Source organism: Octopus bimaculoides, chromosome 5 (assembly GCF_046866305.1).
Source record: "Octopus bimaculoides isolate indiv1 chromosome 5, ASM4686630v1, whole genome shotgun sequence".
Lineage (NCBI taxonomy): Eukaryota > Metazoa > Mollusca > Cephalopoda > Octopoda > Octopodidae > Octopus > Octopus bimaculoides.
This window is the reverse complement of record NC_142932.1, coordinates 86,535,703-86,551,853: the sequence shown is the minus strand read 5'-3', so window position 1 is coordinate 86,551,853 and position 16,151 is coordinate 86,535,703. Positions and strand designations below refer to the sequence as shown.

The window sequence follows — 16,151 nt, the reverse complement described above, 5'->3', positions numbered from 1 at the left end:
GAATTTTCAGTGATGTTTATAACCAAAAACAAGTTCATGCAACTGTATTAACTGCAGGTTGGCCTCTTTGAAACTGTGCTGAGAATTGAGCAACTTGTTAAAAAAAAAGCCAGGCTCCCCTATCTCATTAAAAATCTAACATTAAATGAAACTGATTTTTTACAAAGGCACAAGATTAAAATTTTAGTCAGTTATTTTGATCCCAGTATTGACTGGTAGTTTATTTCATCAACACTAAAATTAAATTAAAAACAAATAATACATGTCTGCTATCTGTTCTATGGCATCCAACCATTTTACACTATATTCTTCACACAGGGTATGTCAACACTGCTGGATATGATGAATGGGTATGCTGAGAGAAAAAGTTTCATAATTCCTGACTTATATGAAACAATGTTGCAAAATGCACTTAGATATATCTGATATTGAAATATTTACATCAAATAGTGGCACTAAGTAATATGAATTTTATTACCAACTGTAAAGTTGTCCATCATGTTAGCTAGATAAAGAATTTCTACACAGTTCTAGGTTTCATTATTGAACAGGGTGATAGGTATTTACCAAAACCATAACATGTGGCTGTTTAAGCAATACAGTGTACTGTATTTCTCATGTGCAAATGAGGATATCTCTATTGAGGTTACTCAACCTAAGTATAACAAATCTCCCTCTGCTGTCTTAAAAAGGACACATTGGACACTATAGTAACTTACTCTCAGACATGCAATAACTGAAAAAAGATAGGATGGCCATGATTAGAATGCCTTTAATCATAGGTCAACTCAGAGCTGGGCTGGGGCTAAACACAACTTTTCTGCAAAGATATAACATGATTAAAATACTAGTGAGAATAGCATGAGGGCTTTCTACCTCAATATTCTATTTGACTTAGACATGTTGGTTTACTCTTTGTTCTTCTTTGGCTTTTTTTTTTTATGAGAAATTTCTAGTTTCTCTTAGTTTACCTCTAATCCTATATTTCCTTGGTCTGTCTCTCATTTCATCTCTATATTCTACAAACCATCAAATTCTAATGCTCACAGTATTCTTTTCTATTCTAAGCACAATGCCCAAAATTTTGGGGGAGGGGGCCAGTCAATTAGATCAACCCCAGTACACAACTGGTACTTAATTTATCAACCCCAAAAGGATGAAAGGCAAAGTCGAGATTGGCAGAATTTTAATGCATACAGTATTGAACTATACTATACATGGTACCTACATAGTGCTAGATGCACTCAGTTGTGTGCACAATGCACAGAATATGAATTGCTGATCACTTAGTTGATTTTCTGATGCCCCTGCCATCTTTGTTACACATCCAAATCATGTATTTCTTGAAACAAACATATCAGCCAATACAAAACTTCTTTCTCACTGTTCTTGTAGTCTTTCTCTCGTCCATTCTCTTCACTTATTCTCCAACCTTAGTAAGTCTTCTTTCTTTAACAACTGAAGTTAGAACTACTGAGTTGAAATCAAAGTATTTCTAACAGTAATATTATTCCTACTCATCATTACATTACCCACATCATCACCAATTCCTACATTGTAGAAAGAATTAGCTGGAACCAAACCAACTTTAACAGCAATGCTTTATCTGTTCATCTCTACATGATCAGTACCAGCAATTGTAAACAGAACTGATCAAAATATTTTACCATCAATACTGTATCTGCTCATCTCGACACTATCGACAAAGACTCCACTACTTTCTTACATCTCTGACAATTATTATTACTAACCTAGGACAATTGACAATCTATTCACAACCTATTTTACAGCATTTTTTAAAATCCAGATCTTTATTCTCCATCTTTCAGTTCCTTGTCCGAAGTGGTTAATCTTTCTGCCAAAATGTAAATTTTTCCAACATCAAAGAAAAATAAGTTCCCTACAACTCATGTATAACAAATGTCCAATATAAAGACTCACATCCAGATCATGTAAAAATGGTGAACTCCAGTTATTGCTCTTAGCAGCTTCATCTTTTCTTATCAGTTAATTCAAAATCCTCAGACTGTGATATAGTCAAGAGTGGACATTATGAAAGGATACCATGAGTTGATGATAGAAAACTCAATGAGTTGATATTATAGATGGACTCTTTAAGCAGGCATTAAGAGTTACAATAAAAGACTAAATCTGGACCTAAACCAAGGAAAAAGTGTAAAGATACACCAGCAGAAAAAGACCCATAAAATTATGAATGGAATAATAAAAGAGAAAATAAAAACACAGAAGATTAAGTTAATAAACCAAACTTTAGTACTCTAATAACAACTTCTTTTAGATTTTAACTGGTGATAATCACACTTATGACAAAATCTCACTGGTTATGGTAGCACTACCTAACTAGCTTCTTAAACTACTTTGCATTAGTAATAAATTGAATTCAATTAGGTCGCATATACTTTTAGTATTTTCCTCCCATTCATAATTACTGATATATGCCATATGACTATTTAATTGTGTTATTTCATTAGTCTACTAGTTTTCACACAGCTCTCTTCAGATTTAACATTGAACCTTCCAAGCATCATCAAAAACCTTTTCTTCTAGTTTTGTAATAATCCAACGACATTACACACACTCACACCATCAACAGACACTAAGCAAAGTGGCTTCCTTATTGATAACAAATTAGTGAGAGTTTGCTCAGTAAAATAAACCAAATAGTTGAGAAAAACATAAGAGTCTATTGACATTTATAATGTATCAAGAAATTTACTCACAACATTTTTTGGGGTCAAGTTACTTTGTTTATTCGGTCGGAGATAAAAAAAATGGAACCAATTTAGCTCTTTAATGGATAAAACTGACTCAAAGGAAACTTCTAAGCAGTCTGAATGAAGCATGTTTCAAGTATTTTTCCTACAACAGTGGATTATTTTAATTGTTTCTTTCCTTTTTTCCTGTTAGATTCAAAAACTTCTTTGTTACTCCCACCATCACTCTCATTAGATACTTTCAATTGAACTATCCCCGCATTTCCTATTTATTGTGTTATATTGGTCAAGATACTAACACCATCATCATCATCACCAGCAACATTATGATTACAGCTATGATGGTGCTCCAATTCAGAATGGTACATAACTAGTCACATATGTGCCAGAATGACGAGTTATTCAAAAGCCTAACTTATTTTTTTATACAAAGTAAAAGAAAGAAAATTACCATTGCAATCTTTCTAATTGATATATTCTAGTCTACTACCATCACTAATATGTTATGGATTAGCTTTTGTTTATACTAAACTTGCAATTGATTGTCAAAGACTGGAAGAGAGAGAGAGAGAGTTCCAAACTGGTCCAGCTTCTGCAGCGAATATATGATCAAAATCATTTCAGCCATTACCGTACCTTTTTGTTTTTAGGTGCAGGTACTGCTTTGTGGTTAAGAAGCTCGTTTGGCGACTATATGGTTGTGGGTTCAGTCCCACTGTAGTGCACCTTGGGCAAGTGTCTTCTATTATAGCCCCAGGTCGATCAATACCTTGTGAGTGGATTTGGCGGGTAAAACCTGTGAGGAAGCCCATCATATATACATGTGTTTTTGTGTTTGACTCCTCTCCACTGCTTGACAACTGGTGTTGGTTTGTTTACATTCCAATAACTTAGTGGTTCAGCAAAAGAAGCCAATAGAACAAGTACCAGACTTTAAGTACTGGTAAGATGGTGCCCCATCATGGCTGTAGTCCAATGACAAATAACAGATAAAAGATAGTTGGAACTATATGATGTGTGATTTAAGAAAATTTGGTTGCTATTTGAGGAATGAGTTGTTCAGAGAAGAAAAAGCAGTATTTGTGATCATTTCCAGTATCTCCAAGACTGGTGGAAGGGGTGGGGAGAAAATTATTTTTAGGCCAGAGACCTGGCATGAATACTTGAAACAGAGGGGATTCAGCTTAAGATGCCAGAGTACCATATAATGGCCTTGTGCCTATGTTTAGAAATGGTGGTGAAGAAGATTGTATGGAAAATTAAAAGGACTAAGAACAGACACTTTCTTCTTAACCATTCCTTCATCAAATTCCACTTAAAGAGGAAAGTGAGAATGGACCCTGCCAAAAGACAGGTGACAATGGCAAGAATGGCCAAGGTGAATGGCCTAGTCTCAGTATACATCTATAGGCCAGAGAATATAGTCCAAGGTAATCGGAATAAGTATGTGGGATTTCTGGACTGGTTTTAGGTGAAGGTCAATATTGCCACAGTCTCATCCGCATGCATTACTCTAACTCATTAATACATATTGCGCTGGCTCATTAATACATATTGTGATGTCTTATTGATATTTCTTCTATACTTGTTTTTCCTGGTTTTGTTTGCAATTCTATGTAAACTGCCATTGTTTTTGGAAATTGTTCTTCCTTGTAATGTTCCTTATTTGTTTTGGTAATATCAATGTAACAAATAAAACAAATTATCAGGAGTATAGGATTTTCGAGCGAGATCGTTGCCAGTGCCCCTGGACTGGCTTGTGCGGGTGGCACATAAAAGACACCATTTCGAGCGTGGCCGTTTTCGTGCGGGTGACACGTAAAAGCACCCACTACACTCTCTGAGTGGTTGGCGTTAGGAAGGGCATCCAGCTGTAGAAACTCTGCCAAATCAGACTGGAGCCTGGTGTTGCCATCCGGTTTCACCAGTCCTCAGTCAAATCGTCCAACCCATGCTAGCATGGAAAGCGGACGTTAAACGATGATGATGATGACACTGGCAGATGAAAAATAATGCCTTGCAATGCAGTATTTCTACTGACTCTTTACATCCTGTGTTCAAATTTTGCTGAGGTGAACTTTGCTTTTTTATCCTTCCAAGATCAATAAAATAAAGTACCAGTCAAATACTGTGGTTGATGTAATCAACTAACTCCCTTCCCCTCAAAACTGCTGACCTTGTGTTTAAATTAGAAACAATTATTATTATTATTATTATTATTATTATTATTATTATTATTATTGCTTAGTGGTTAGGGTGTTGCACTTGAGATCTAGCAATCATGAGTTCAATTTCCAGACCAGGTGGTACATTGTGTTCTTGAGCAAAGAACATCATCTCGCATTGCTCTGCAATCACTTTGACACCCGTTCAGACAATGTTGATTTGATAGAGAGAGTGACCTAATATGGGGCATGAACATTTGATCACTATATACAAATCATTTGTGCAGGTCATTCAGCAGAAGCTGAATGTTCACATGTTGTCTTCGACAGGAGAGTCCGTCATTATTATTATTTACCTTTGAGATTTGAATTCAAAACTATGTGAGATAGTTGGGAGGACAACCCATGCTCAATATAATCATCATCACAATACCCCCTACCCCCATACACCAGAATCAGTTGGAATAGCTTTGACTGGAGGCTTATGCAACCAAAGTCAACCTGTTATTAAACAACAACATAAGTGAATACCACGTTTGTAAGTTCTAAATAATTAATGAAAACTATGTTGCCAAGAAACAGAATATTTCTGAAGAATTTAATTTTACATATAGTTCTATAAATTGTACATAATGGTTCAAATGCCTCCCATAACCAGGGAAGACCATTGGAAGAGTGGCTACAGCTGTTACCATTGTCAAAGTATTTGAATTACTGATGAGTTTTAACTAGCAGGAACTCTCAATAGGAATACTTTTGAAAATCGTATTTAGCAAAACAGTGACAGATCTTTGTAAGTAAAAGGTCCTACAATAGCTGATAAAACTTTTGAACATTGTTCTTTGAAGAGAGAAAAAAATGACAAGATAAGGATAAAATTTATATAAGAAATAACTCACTCCAAGATTCAAAGACATCAAATTTTAAAATTAACTGAATTGAAACAATGTTGTTTATATATATATATATAAAGCACCCATGCTGGTGCCATGTATAAAGCATTGGTGTTGGTACCACATAAAACCATCAGTAAAGTGGTTGGTGTTCGGAAGGGCATTCAGCTGTAGAGACCATGCCAAAACAGACAATTATAATTAGAGCCTGGTGCAACTCTCCAGCTTGCCAGCTCCAGTCAAATCGTCCAGTCAAATCGTCCAGTCAAATCGTCCAGTCAAATCGTCCAGTCAAATCGTCCAGCCCATGGAAAACGAACATATGACAACAATGATGATAATTATGTATGTGTATGTGTGTGTAAGATATAAACATACATGTGTTAAATATAGATTAGACGAGTTGGCATGTGCTGAGGCATAAAACCACAAATATTTAACAATAAGTTAAGATATTTAGAGCAGCAACATTGGTCCACAGGAGAAGTATGGAACAGGATGAAACATGGCACTATTTAATGTCAGTCACATGTGTATGAATGGATATTTCTGGAAGAGTGCATAAACAAGATTGTTTTTATGACATGCTTTTTGATATTGAGATTGTCTTATAATCAGAAGTGTGTGCATGTGTGTGAAGGACGGAAAATAGTTAGGGATATAGAATCCAATGCAAGTGAGAGTGGGGAAAATGAATGTTAAAATGATGATGATGATGACAGAAATACACATATATGCAGCAAAAGAGAAGAGATAGACATACAAAAAATGAAGAGAGAATGAGAGAAGCATATATAGATACACACATAGCACAAATGTACTGAGAGGAACATGTGCAAGCACTTGAGGACCAGTTTAATTATCAACTTTGTACAATAGATTCCGTAACCCTTATGTTATATATAACTGAGTTTTTAAAACTATGAAAACAAAGGAAGACTGTTTCACTCAGCTCTTCTACAAGGTAAATATTGCAGCTATAGTTTTATTTTCACAGTTTTATATTATTAGAGTGGGCAAGAGTGGGGGAGAGGAGTGGGGGGGAGATAGTGAGGCATACATTTGTATACTTGACTTCATTATAAAGTAGATAGATTAGAAGACAGGATATTCATAACTTCACATATCATTTATGAATGTGTGCTGAAACTTTTATGCATTTCAGTCATTTGACTGTGGCCATGCTGGAGCACCACCTTAAAGAGTTTTTAGTTGAAGAAATTGACCCCAGGACTTATTCTGTGTAAGCTTAGTACTTATTCTATCTGTCTTGTTTGCTGAACCACTAAGTTATGGGGACATAAACAAACCAGCATCAGTTGTCAAGGGATGGTAGGGAGACAAACCAAACACAGACACACAAGTCCGTATATACATACATACATATGACAGGCTTTTTTCAGTTTCCATCTACCAAATTCACTCACAAATGGTTTGGTCAACCCAAGGCTATAGTAGAAAACACTTGCCCAAGGTGTCACGCAGTGAGACTGAACTCAGAACAATGTAGTTGGGAAGCAAACTTCTTACCACACAGCCAATACTGGAGCTGAAATTTTATATATATGTCAATATTGGCTTCAGTTGACAATGAGTTCAAATGTTTTGACATTCATGCCTTTCCAACCTCAAGTGATGGTGTATCAATTTGGAGTAAAAATCAGACAATAGCAGTTTGTGACATATATATATATACAGATCTTTTAGCTTTTACTTGTTTCAGTCACAGAACTGCGGTCATGCTGGGGCACTGCTTTGAAAGGTTTAGTTGAACAAATCGACCCCAGCACATATTTGTTAAATCTAGTACTTACTCTGTCAGTCTCTTTTGCCAAATCACTAAGTTACCAGGGCATAAACCAAAACTGGTTGTCAAGTGGTAGTGAGGGACAAAGGCAACACAAACATACAGACTATACTCACACACACACAATAGGCTTCATTCAGTTTCCATCTACCAAATTATTTACAAGGCTTTGGTTGGCCAAGGGCTATAGTAAATGATACTTGCCCAAGGTGCGACTCAGAGAGACTGAACCCAGAGCCACACAGTTGGGAAGCAAGTTTCTTTTCCACAAAGCCATGCTTGTGCCTATAAATACATACATGTAAATAAACACGATCCAAATGGTTAAGTCATATGCATAGTTAGTACTTTGATGACTAATCAAACTGAAAGAAATATAAATTTTACAACAAGACAAGTTGATTGAGTTTGTCTTAAAGTAAAAATGAAATGAAAAATGTAGCTATAGATATACATAACAGGAAATGGTTATGTCCAGAATGCCTCTAAAACATAACACAGATTAATGAGGACCAGCTCAGTGAAATCTGGTATGAATGATAGTGGTAACTCATTAGAGCTGCGATTCTCAACCAGGGTCCATTTGGCGCTGTATACATTTTATACTCATCTCTATTACAGACTCACTTGCATGCCTACATTTTATTTTGTTCACTCCTTCATGTGTTTTGTACATTATTGCAGACTCACTTTCCTGTACTTACACACTCACACCCATTAGTACAGGTATGGCTGTGTGGTTAAGAAGTTTGTAGTTTCAGGTTCAATCCTACAGTACTTTGTCTAGGGCAAGTGTTTTCTACCATTGTTCTTGGACAACCAAAGCTATTTGAGTAGATGTTATTATCACAAACAGAAAGAAGCTCATTGTATATCATCATCATTGTTTTATGTCCACTTTTTATGCAGGCATAGGTTGGACGGGTTGCTATGGCAGGAATCAGTACAAATTTGGGGATGGTGTTTATAAAGACAGGTTGTGAGAACCATGACTTACTGGTGAATTTCACTTTTAGCTACATTTCTAGAGTAAGGTGCCCTTCTTAAGTCCAATTACTTTAAACTGTATGCTGGATGCTTTTTTCACAGCAACCAAATCAAATACTGCAAGGATTCTGTCCAAATCTAAGAATTCTACCAATCTACCTTTCTGAACAGGTACTTTATTACCAACAGGTAAAGTTGATTTTGGTGGGATTTAAACTCAGAACATAAAGAGATGGGACAAATGCTCCATGGAATTTTGTTTGCTGCTTTCATGTATAATATGATTCCACTACTACTTACTTTCAATGAAAACAAGTTGGAAAATAATTTAACATAGTTCTTATTGATGAATGTTCTATACTACTCTGTTTATGCAATGAAAGTTGACAGGTTTGAAACTTGAAGGAAATTGCTATTGAAAAGGTTACATACTGTAAGTTCTTGCATAGCTGTAATGATGTTTTGCTGTAGAGTTTTGTGAGCTGTGTACATTGCTGTTGCCTGTTGGAAAATAGCCAAGCTATAAAGTACTGTTGCTGCCCTTCAGTTGCTGCTGCTATATGTGCAGTAGGCTGTTGGAAATGTCTGCATGTATTGGTACAGCAATCGGCAATTAGGCATGCCCATTAATATAACATCATGCTAATCACTGGTTGGCTGATTATTGGAAACAGCTGATTTAGTGTTAATATTGTCAGTACTATGTCAGCTGCAACTAATATCAACAATTGTGACATTTAACACAGCATGTTAATTATTAATTAGTTGAGAAGTGTGAATTAAATTAATTCAACCATAAATTAAATCAGTGAGCACACTGTTCATATTGTTGGTACACAAGTATTGTCTTCCTTTTATCAGGTGAAGAAATATCTGCTGCCATCATTTTTGATTATTTTCACGGCTGCCTCAGTGCTTTCATCTTTCTCAGACCTCCAACAGAGTGACACATTTTCACACACACACACTTGAATTACAATTCCATTCATAGAATTCAGTATAATACCACACACATAAAACTGGATTTCTTTGTCTTGGGACTGGAGTTTCTGGCCACTTCAAACTTCAAGCAAGAAACTAGATTATCTGAACACACACACACACACACACACATTATCTGTGGGTATATTTTACAAAGGTACTGAAAATATGTCTATGATTACTGATGTTTACTCCAAGTCTGCGCAAATGATGCAAATTTATAATCAGTCATTCCACCTGTAACCATCTCATATTCTTGTAGGTCAAGAATTACACATTTCTAGTTAAAAACAGTACCCCAGTAAGACCACAGTCCAATGACTGAAACCAAGAAATATATAAACAATATATAAACACACTCATCAATAATTATAAATATATACGCATGTCAGTAGTTATATGTATAAAAACAAGAACAAGAAGAGGTAGTACAAATATCAAAACCATTTTACTGCTTTCCATGACATTTTTGAATATTAATAAATCATTTTGTTACTGACTTGTAATGGTGATACTTTACCACCCCTATGCATTTCAAATATTCTTATTTTCTGAGCCTGGTTCTATTGGTCTCCTTTGCTGAACTGCTAATTTATGGAGACATAAACTCACCAACCTTGGTTGTCAAGCAATCATATATATATGTATATGAATGTATCATATATATTTATGTATATAGTATCATATATTTACATGATGTATATATATATATATATATGTGTGTGTGTGTGTGTGTGTGTGTGTGTGTGTGTGTGTGTGTCCATGTGTCTCCTTGTGTTGGCATTGCATGACATGTAAATGAGTCCCACCATTATTTTAATGTCCTTTGCCACAAATATATTAGACAGGCAGAATTCATTGAGGTCGATTTTCTAAAGCCAGATGCCTTTCCTGTTACCAACACCCACTTGTTTCCAAGCAAAACAGCATTTCCCCACTGTCTGTCATGTTTTCCCAGAAGACTGGAATGAATAACACCATTTGCATGACAGTGGTGCTCATTTATAACTGTCACACAACGTCATGATAACAAGATGCAAACACACACATAAAGATATATATCTATACATATATAATGGGCTTCTCTCAATTTCCACCTACCAAATCCACTCACAAGGCTCTGGTTGGATCCAAGACCATAGTAGAAGTCACTTATCTAAGGTGTTACAGTGGGGCTGAACTCGAAGCCTTGTGGTTGGGAAGCAAACTTCTTAACCACACACCCATGCCTGCAGCCATACACAACAATGTGCATGTGCCTATGCACAATCATGCCTGCTCCTATATATATATATATATATATATATATATATATATATATATATATAGGTCTGTATATATATATATATATATATATATATATATATATATATATAGGTCTGTGTATATATATATATATATATATATATATATATATATATATAGGTCTGTGTATATATAGCTCTCTCTCTCCCATTCATTTGTTCCAGCCTATTACGTATGGTTATGATTGGGCACTAGCTTCAGGCAGATAGATAGATAGATAGATAGATAGATAGATAGATAGATAGATAGATAGATAGGATACAAAATCCCAGAAAATCGTTGGTTTCCAAAGTGAGTATAATGAACAGAAATCCATCTCCAACGTTTATATGTTATTTTGATTAATTTCGTCTTGTTTCTACTTAATAGTAATATTAACGTCTTATGGATGTGACAGAAAGTATAACTGAATATAATGTAATGGTAGTCTCACATAACGTTGATGATCATGTCGGTAATAATGTTAAGGATGATGATGGTAATAATGTAAACCACAATGATGATGATGATGACAATGCGGGGGTGGAGACAGAAGCTGATGATGTAAGTCAGTTATAAAAGACTTGAGACATTTGTTATGTGATAGCAATACCTAAGCACTGAAAACTTGGGTGAAGTCTCCAACTTAAATTATAAATACTAGAAATAAAATTTAATTTCAAAATTACAAAATGTTAATAGTTTATTTTTAAGTGCATAAAATTAAAATATTAAAATTTTTAATAACGATGGTATGGGTGATTCATAAATAAAAGATGAAATATACAGCGAAGGTTTGTTTCAGCGCTAGAATTGATGTTCCCTAAGCTGTGATACAGTTTTCAAAGTTTTTTTTACCTCCTCGCAGAACTTTTTGCCCAAAATAATAATCAATAAACTAAATTAATGAGAGTTTATATCTGTGAATGAGGTTATATATATATATATGTATATATACACACGCGTACACACACGCATACGCGCGCGCGCGTACAGTGATATTTAAAACGTCACTATCTTTAAAGTTTGTTGATGTGAATTCCTGCAGTAAAAGTTGAGGAATGAAAATGTGTTGCGAACTTTATTAACATAGCAAACAAAATTTCATACCCATCCTGCAATTTGATGTTTATCTTGTCATTGAAAACTATGAATGAAGTCCGTACATAACATATAGACACATTAATACACAGTTACTCACTCACACAAATACACACGCACATATATACACGATAAAAGAATTGTAAACTTCTAAAGTTATTTGTAAATATTTCGGTAAACAGATAGATAGAAAAAGAGGCAGTACTTGGAATAATGACAGTTAGTCAACTTTTTTGTTCTTTTTTTGCAATCCCAACAAAGTCTGGGTTAAAAATAGTCGAAAATTCTTACTTTACGAGTTGAAAACTATTTGGAGAGTCTTTCTAAAAGCAATGTCAATCTTTTAAAACTCTAATAATTCTATATATTTTCTAAAAGACATTTTGCCCATTCTTTTTTACAAGCAAGAATTTTATATATATATATATATATACCCACGTCTCAAAAAAAAAACCATTCCGTCGGTATCAAACAGCTACCTACCTTGTAACATTCGTTCCAATTTTCTTCGGTCGACACGGAACCTATCCTCGAACAAGCCTCCAAGATCTTTATCCGGTCGGTCATCGTTGGTACCCTGAGAAGAAGTGTCACCAATATCAGATTTTGAATCCGAATTTAGGTAAGAACACTCAAATGAATTCGTATCCAGTCCGGGTATCAGAGACTGTAGGATAGTCTCCGCCATACCAGCATTATTCTGTTTTGTGTATGTGTTGGGGTTGCAGTGAAAGCACTAGTTGCGAACGAAAGCAGCAGTCGTGGAAAGTAAGTTTAGTGGCACTTAACTCGGCTTTGTTGCTTTCTTCCTTTTTTTTTTTTTTGTTGTTGTTATGTGAGAGTAGTTTCTTTCTTTCTTTCTTTTTCTTAACAACTGAACGATTGTTGAAGGCTGTTTAAGAACTAAGAGAAGTAGCAGCGCCAAAGTAAAGGAAGGAAGGTGGACGAACCATATAGTGAGGGGATAGAGACAGACGGTTAGGAATCGAGATCCGTAGTAAAAATGACAACGAGAGGGGCCAATAAAAGCTGAGATAAAGTGAAAACTACAACTATCAGGAACAGCATGCGGTTTATGGAAACTTTTATGCTCTAAATACCTCAACTACTCTTTCGACGAGGGGGAAAAATAAAACTTCGACGAAAGGAACTTTTTGTTTGTTTTTTTTTTAATTTGTGCAACTTATTTTCTAACTAGATTCTACACTTATAAACGAGTATTTACGTGCGGTACTTCCTTTTAATATTTACATGAATATATTTAGTTCCATAATTTGTCCGTTGCAAAACGTATTCTAAATTCACTAGAAAATGTCTAAAACTACGACCAAATCTAAACGGTTTCTAAACATGTAAATCCATCGAATTTCAAAATTTCATTATGAACTTGACGATAACTTTCTAACAACATAACAGAGCACTTCGTGAATTCCATTATAAATATTGATTTCTTACTTGAGGGTCAAGGTTTCTGATTTACTACGAGAGACGAAATAAAACTGTGGCTTTCTTAACTGCATTAGTTTACAACTTTTTCCTCTGTCCGTCTTCTCAACACACCTCCACCAGGCAGGCGTATCTTTTACCTGTGTATTGTAATTTATTTACGCTGCTAATGTCTATTTCCCTTTCGCCCTGCAAGAAGAATAAAATTGCTCTAATATTCTCACCCTGCATCGACTGGTATATTCAAGACTATTTTAAACTCGCACTGTGTTTATAATCAGTAATATCGAGTGTGTAGAAAAATTAAGGAAACTTTTTTTCTGCGAATTCAATAAAATAGTTTCGAATTTCGAAATAGACACTTTTTTTCTTTCAATAAAAATTCTCTCTTCTATCACTCCGTCTTACGATTTCTACCTTCCCTGACTATCCTTTTTGTTGTTGTTGTTTTTTTTGGTTTTTTTCACCAGGTAATGTTATTATTTATAACTTACTCCAAAGTAAACAGATTAACAGTCGAGAGTTAGGCATTTTTTTCTTACTATTTCACACCATGATGGACACAGCTGTTCAGTACAACACCGTTAGCTATAATATATATATACATATATATATTCTTTTATTTGTTTCAGTCATTTGACTGCAGCCATGCTGGAGCACCGCCTTTAGTCGAGCAAATCGACCCCAGGACTTCTTTGTAAGACTAGTACTTATTCTATCGTCTCTCTGGCCGAACCGCTAAGTTACGGGAACGTAAACACATCACCATCGGTTGTCAAGCGATGTTAGGGGGGACAAACACAGAAACACACACACACACACACACACACACACACATATATATATATATTTATATACGACGGGCTTCTTTCAGTTTCCGTCTACCAAATTCACTCGCAAGGCTTGGGTTGGCCCGAGGCTATAGTAGAAGACACTTGCCCAAGGTGCCACGCAGTGGGATTGAACCCGGAACCATGTGGTTGGTAAGCAAGCTTGCGCCTATGTGTATATCTGTTTAGTGTTGACTTCCCGAAAAAAAAAGAATACTTAATTTCATAATACAGAATTAATAGTATATTTTATTTTGGTCGAGTCAGTCTCTCGCTACTCTGAGTTTCGTCTGTGGGTGTACAGGGTCTTCAGGCAAGTTACAAGTTGTAACTCACCTGAAGACCTGTACACTCACGGGCAGAAACCAGAATACTTTTTTTAGGCTTAGGTGACCGAAACTTCGAAGTCAATGTCAATAATATTCTTGTTTAAGAATTATATTTATATATTATGTGTCTGTGTTATATAAAGCATTGAGACAAATGCTACACATTTGAGGCGTATAGTCAATTGAATCTACTCTAGTACCTGAATGACACCTTATTTTATCGACCTCTAACGGAAAAATTAAACCAGAGTTGACTCCGGCGAGATTTGAACTCAAAACGTAAAGGGCCGTAACTGCATTGTAGCATTTTGGCTGACGTTCTAATAATAAGAGTATTTGGTTTCGAAAAAATATTGTCTTAAATTTCTTTGGATGAGTATGTTAAGCCTCGAAGAATACGATTTTACATTTTTTTTTCTTTGAGGGATACCGTCCCTTCTGTATTGGACTTTTTTCCGAAATTTTTTTTCAGATTTTCTAAAAGTTGAGCATATTTTTGAAAAATCGTAATCTCAGAAGCTTAAAACATAGATCTTACGAAAATTTTTCAAAAGATAGCCAAAACAGAAATTATGGAAAGGGGAAATCTGCCCCCACCATTTATTTATTTATTTATTGGAGAAAACATAATCGACGATGTTTAAAACATACTCATCTAAAGAAATGAGGATTTTTGGCGCACTGAATTCCTGTCTCTGTTCTACAGAAATGCTTAATGATAATAATGGTTTCTAATGTAGGCATAAGGCCAGCATTTTTCAAGAGATGAAGTTGATTAATACCATTATCCCCACTACTAGATTGATACTTTATTTTATCAACCCCCAAAAAATAACAGTGTTAACCCCTGCATGGGTTGAACTCAGAGTGTAGAGAACGCGAATAAATACTGCAGGACTTTTTCCCCCCATCACTTTAACAATTCTATCAACTGAATAATAACGATTTCAAATTTTGGCACAAGACTAACAATTTCGAGGAGTGGGTAAGTCAATTACATCAACCCCAGTACTCAACTGGCAGTTATTTTATCGACCCTGAAAGGATGAAAGGCAAAGTCAACCTTGACAGAATTTGAACTCAGACATAAAGATGAGCAAAATGCTGCTAAGCATTTTGACCAGTGTGCTAATCATTCTGCAACTCACTGCCTTAATAATAATGATGGTTTCAAATTTTGTGGGAGGTGTAAGTCAATTATATTAACCCCAGTGATCGACTGGTACTTATTTTATCAACCCTGCGAGGATGAATGGCAAAGTTGACCTTGGCGGAATTTGAACTCTGAACACGAAGACAGACGAAATGCCACTAAGCATTTTCCATAGCATATGGCCAGTAATTTTAGTAGAAGGGTAAGCCAATAATATTAACCCCATTACTTGATGGGTATTTTATTTTTTATTGACTCCAAATTAATGCAAGGCGAAGTTGATCTTGGTAGGATTTGAACTCAGAGTGGAAAGAGCTGGAAGAAATGCTGCTAAGTAAAGAATTCTGGCAGCTCAATAATAATAATATTCAAGGCGGCAAGCTGGCAGAAACGTTAGCATGCTGGACGAAATACTTAGCGGTATTTCATATGTCTTTAGG

General features: G+C 35.3%; 1 protein-coding gene across 4 annotated transcripts in view; it reads right to left on the bottom strand.

Annotated features, from left to right (window-relative positions):
• Positions 1-12,666, bottom strand: part of LOC106878747 (protein bicaudal C homolog 1-B) — a 252,304-nt gene extending 239,638 nt beyond the window's left edge. For all 4 annotated transcript variants that reach the window (XM_052968360.2, XM_052968361.2, XM_052968362.2 and 1 more), the window contains exon 1: positions 12,437-12,666. In XM_052968360.2, coding sequence (XP_052824320.1) covers positions 12,437-12,641 — 205 coding nt within the window. In that variant the 5' untranslated portion in view covers positions 12,642-12,666. The remainder of the gene's footprint in view (positions 1-12,436) is intronic.
• Positions 12,667-16,151: the final 3,485 nt, after the last annotated feature.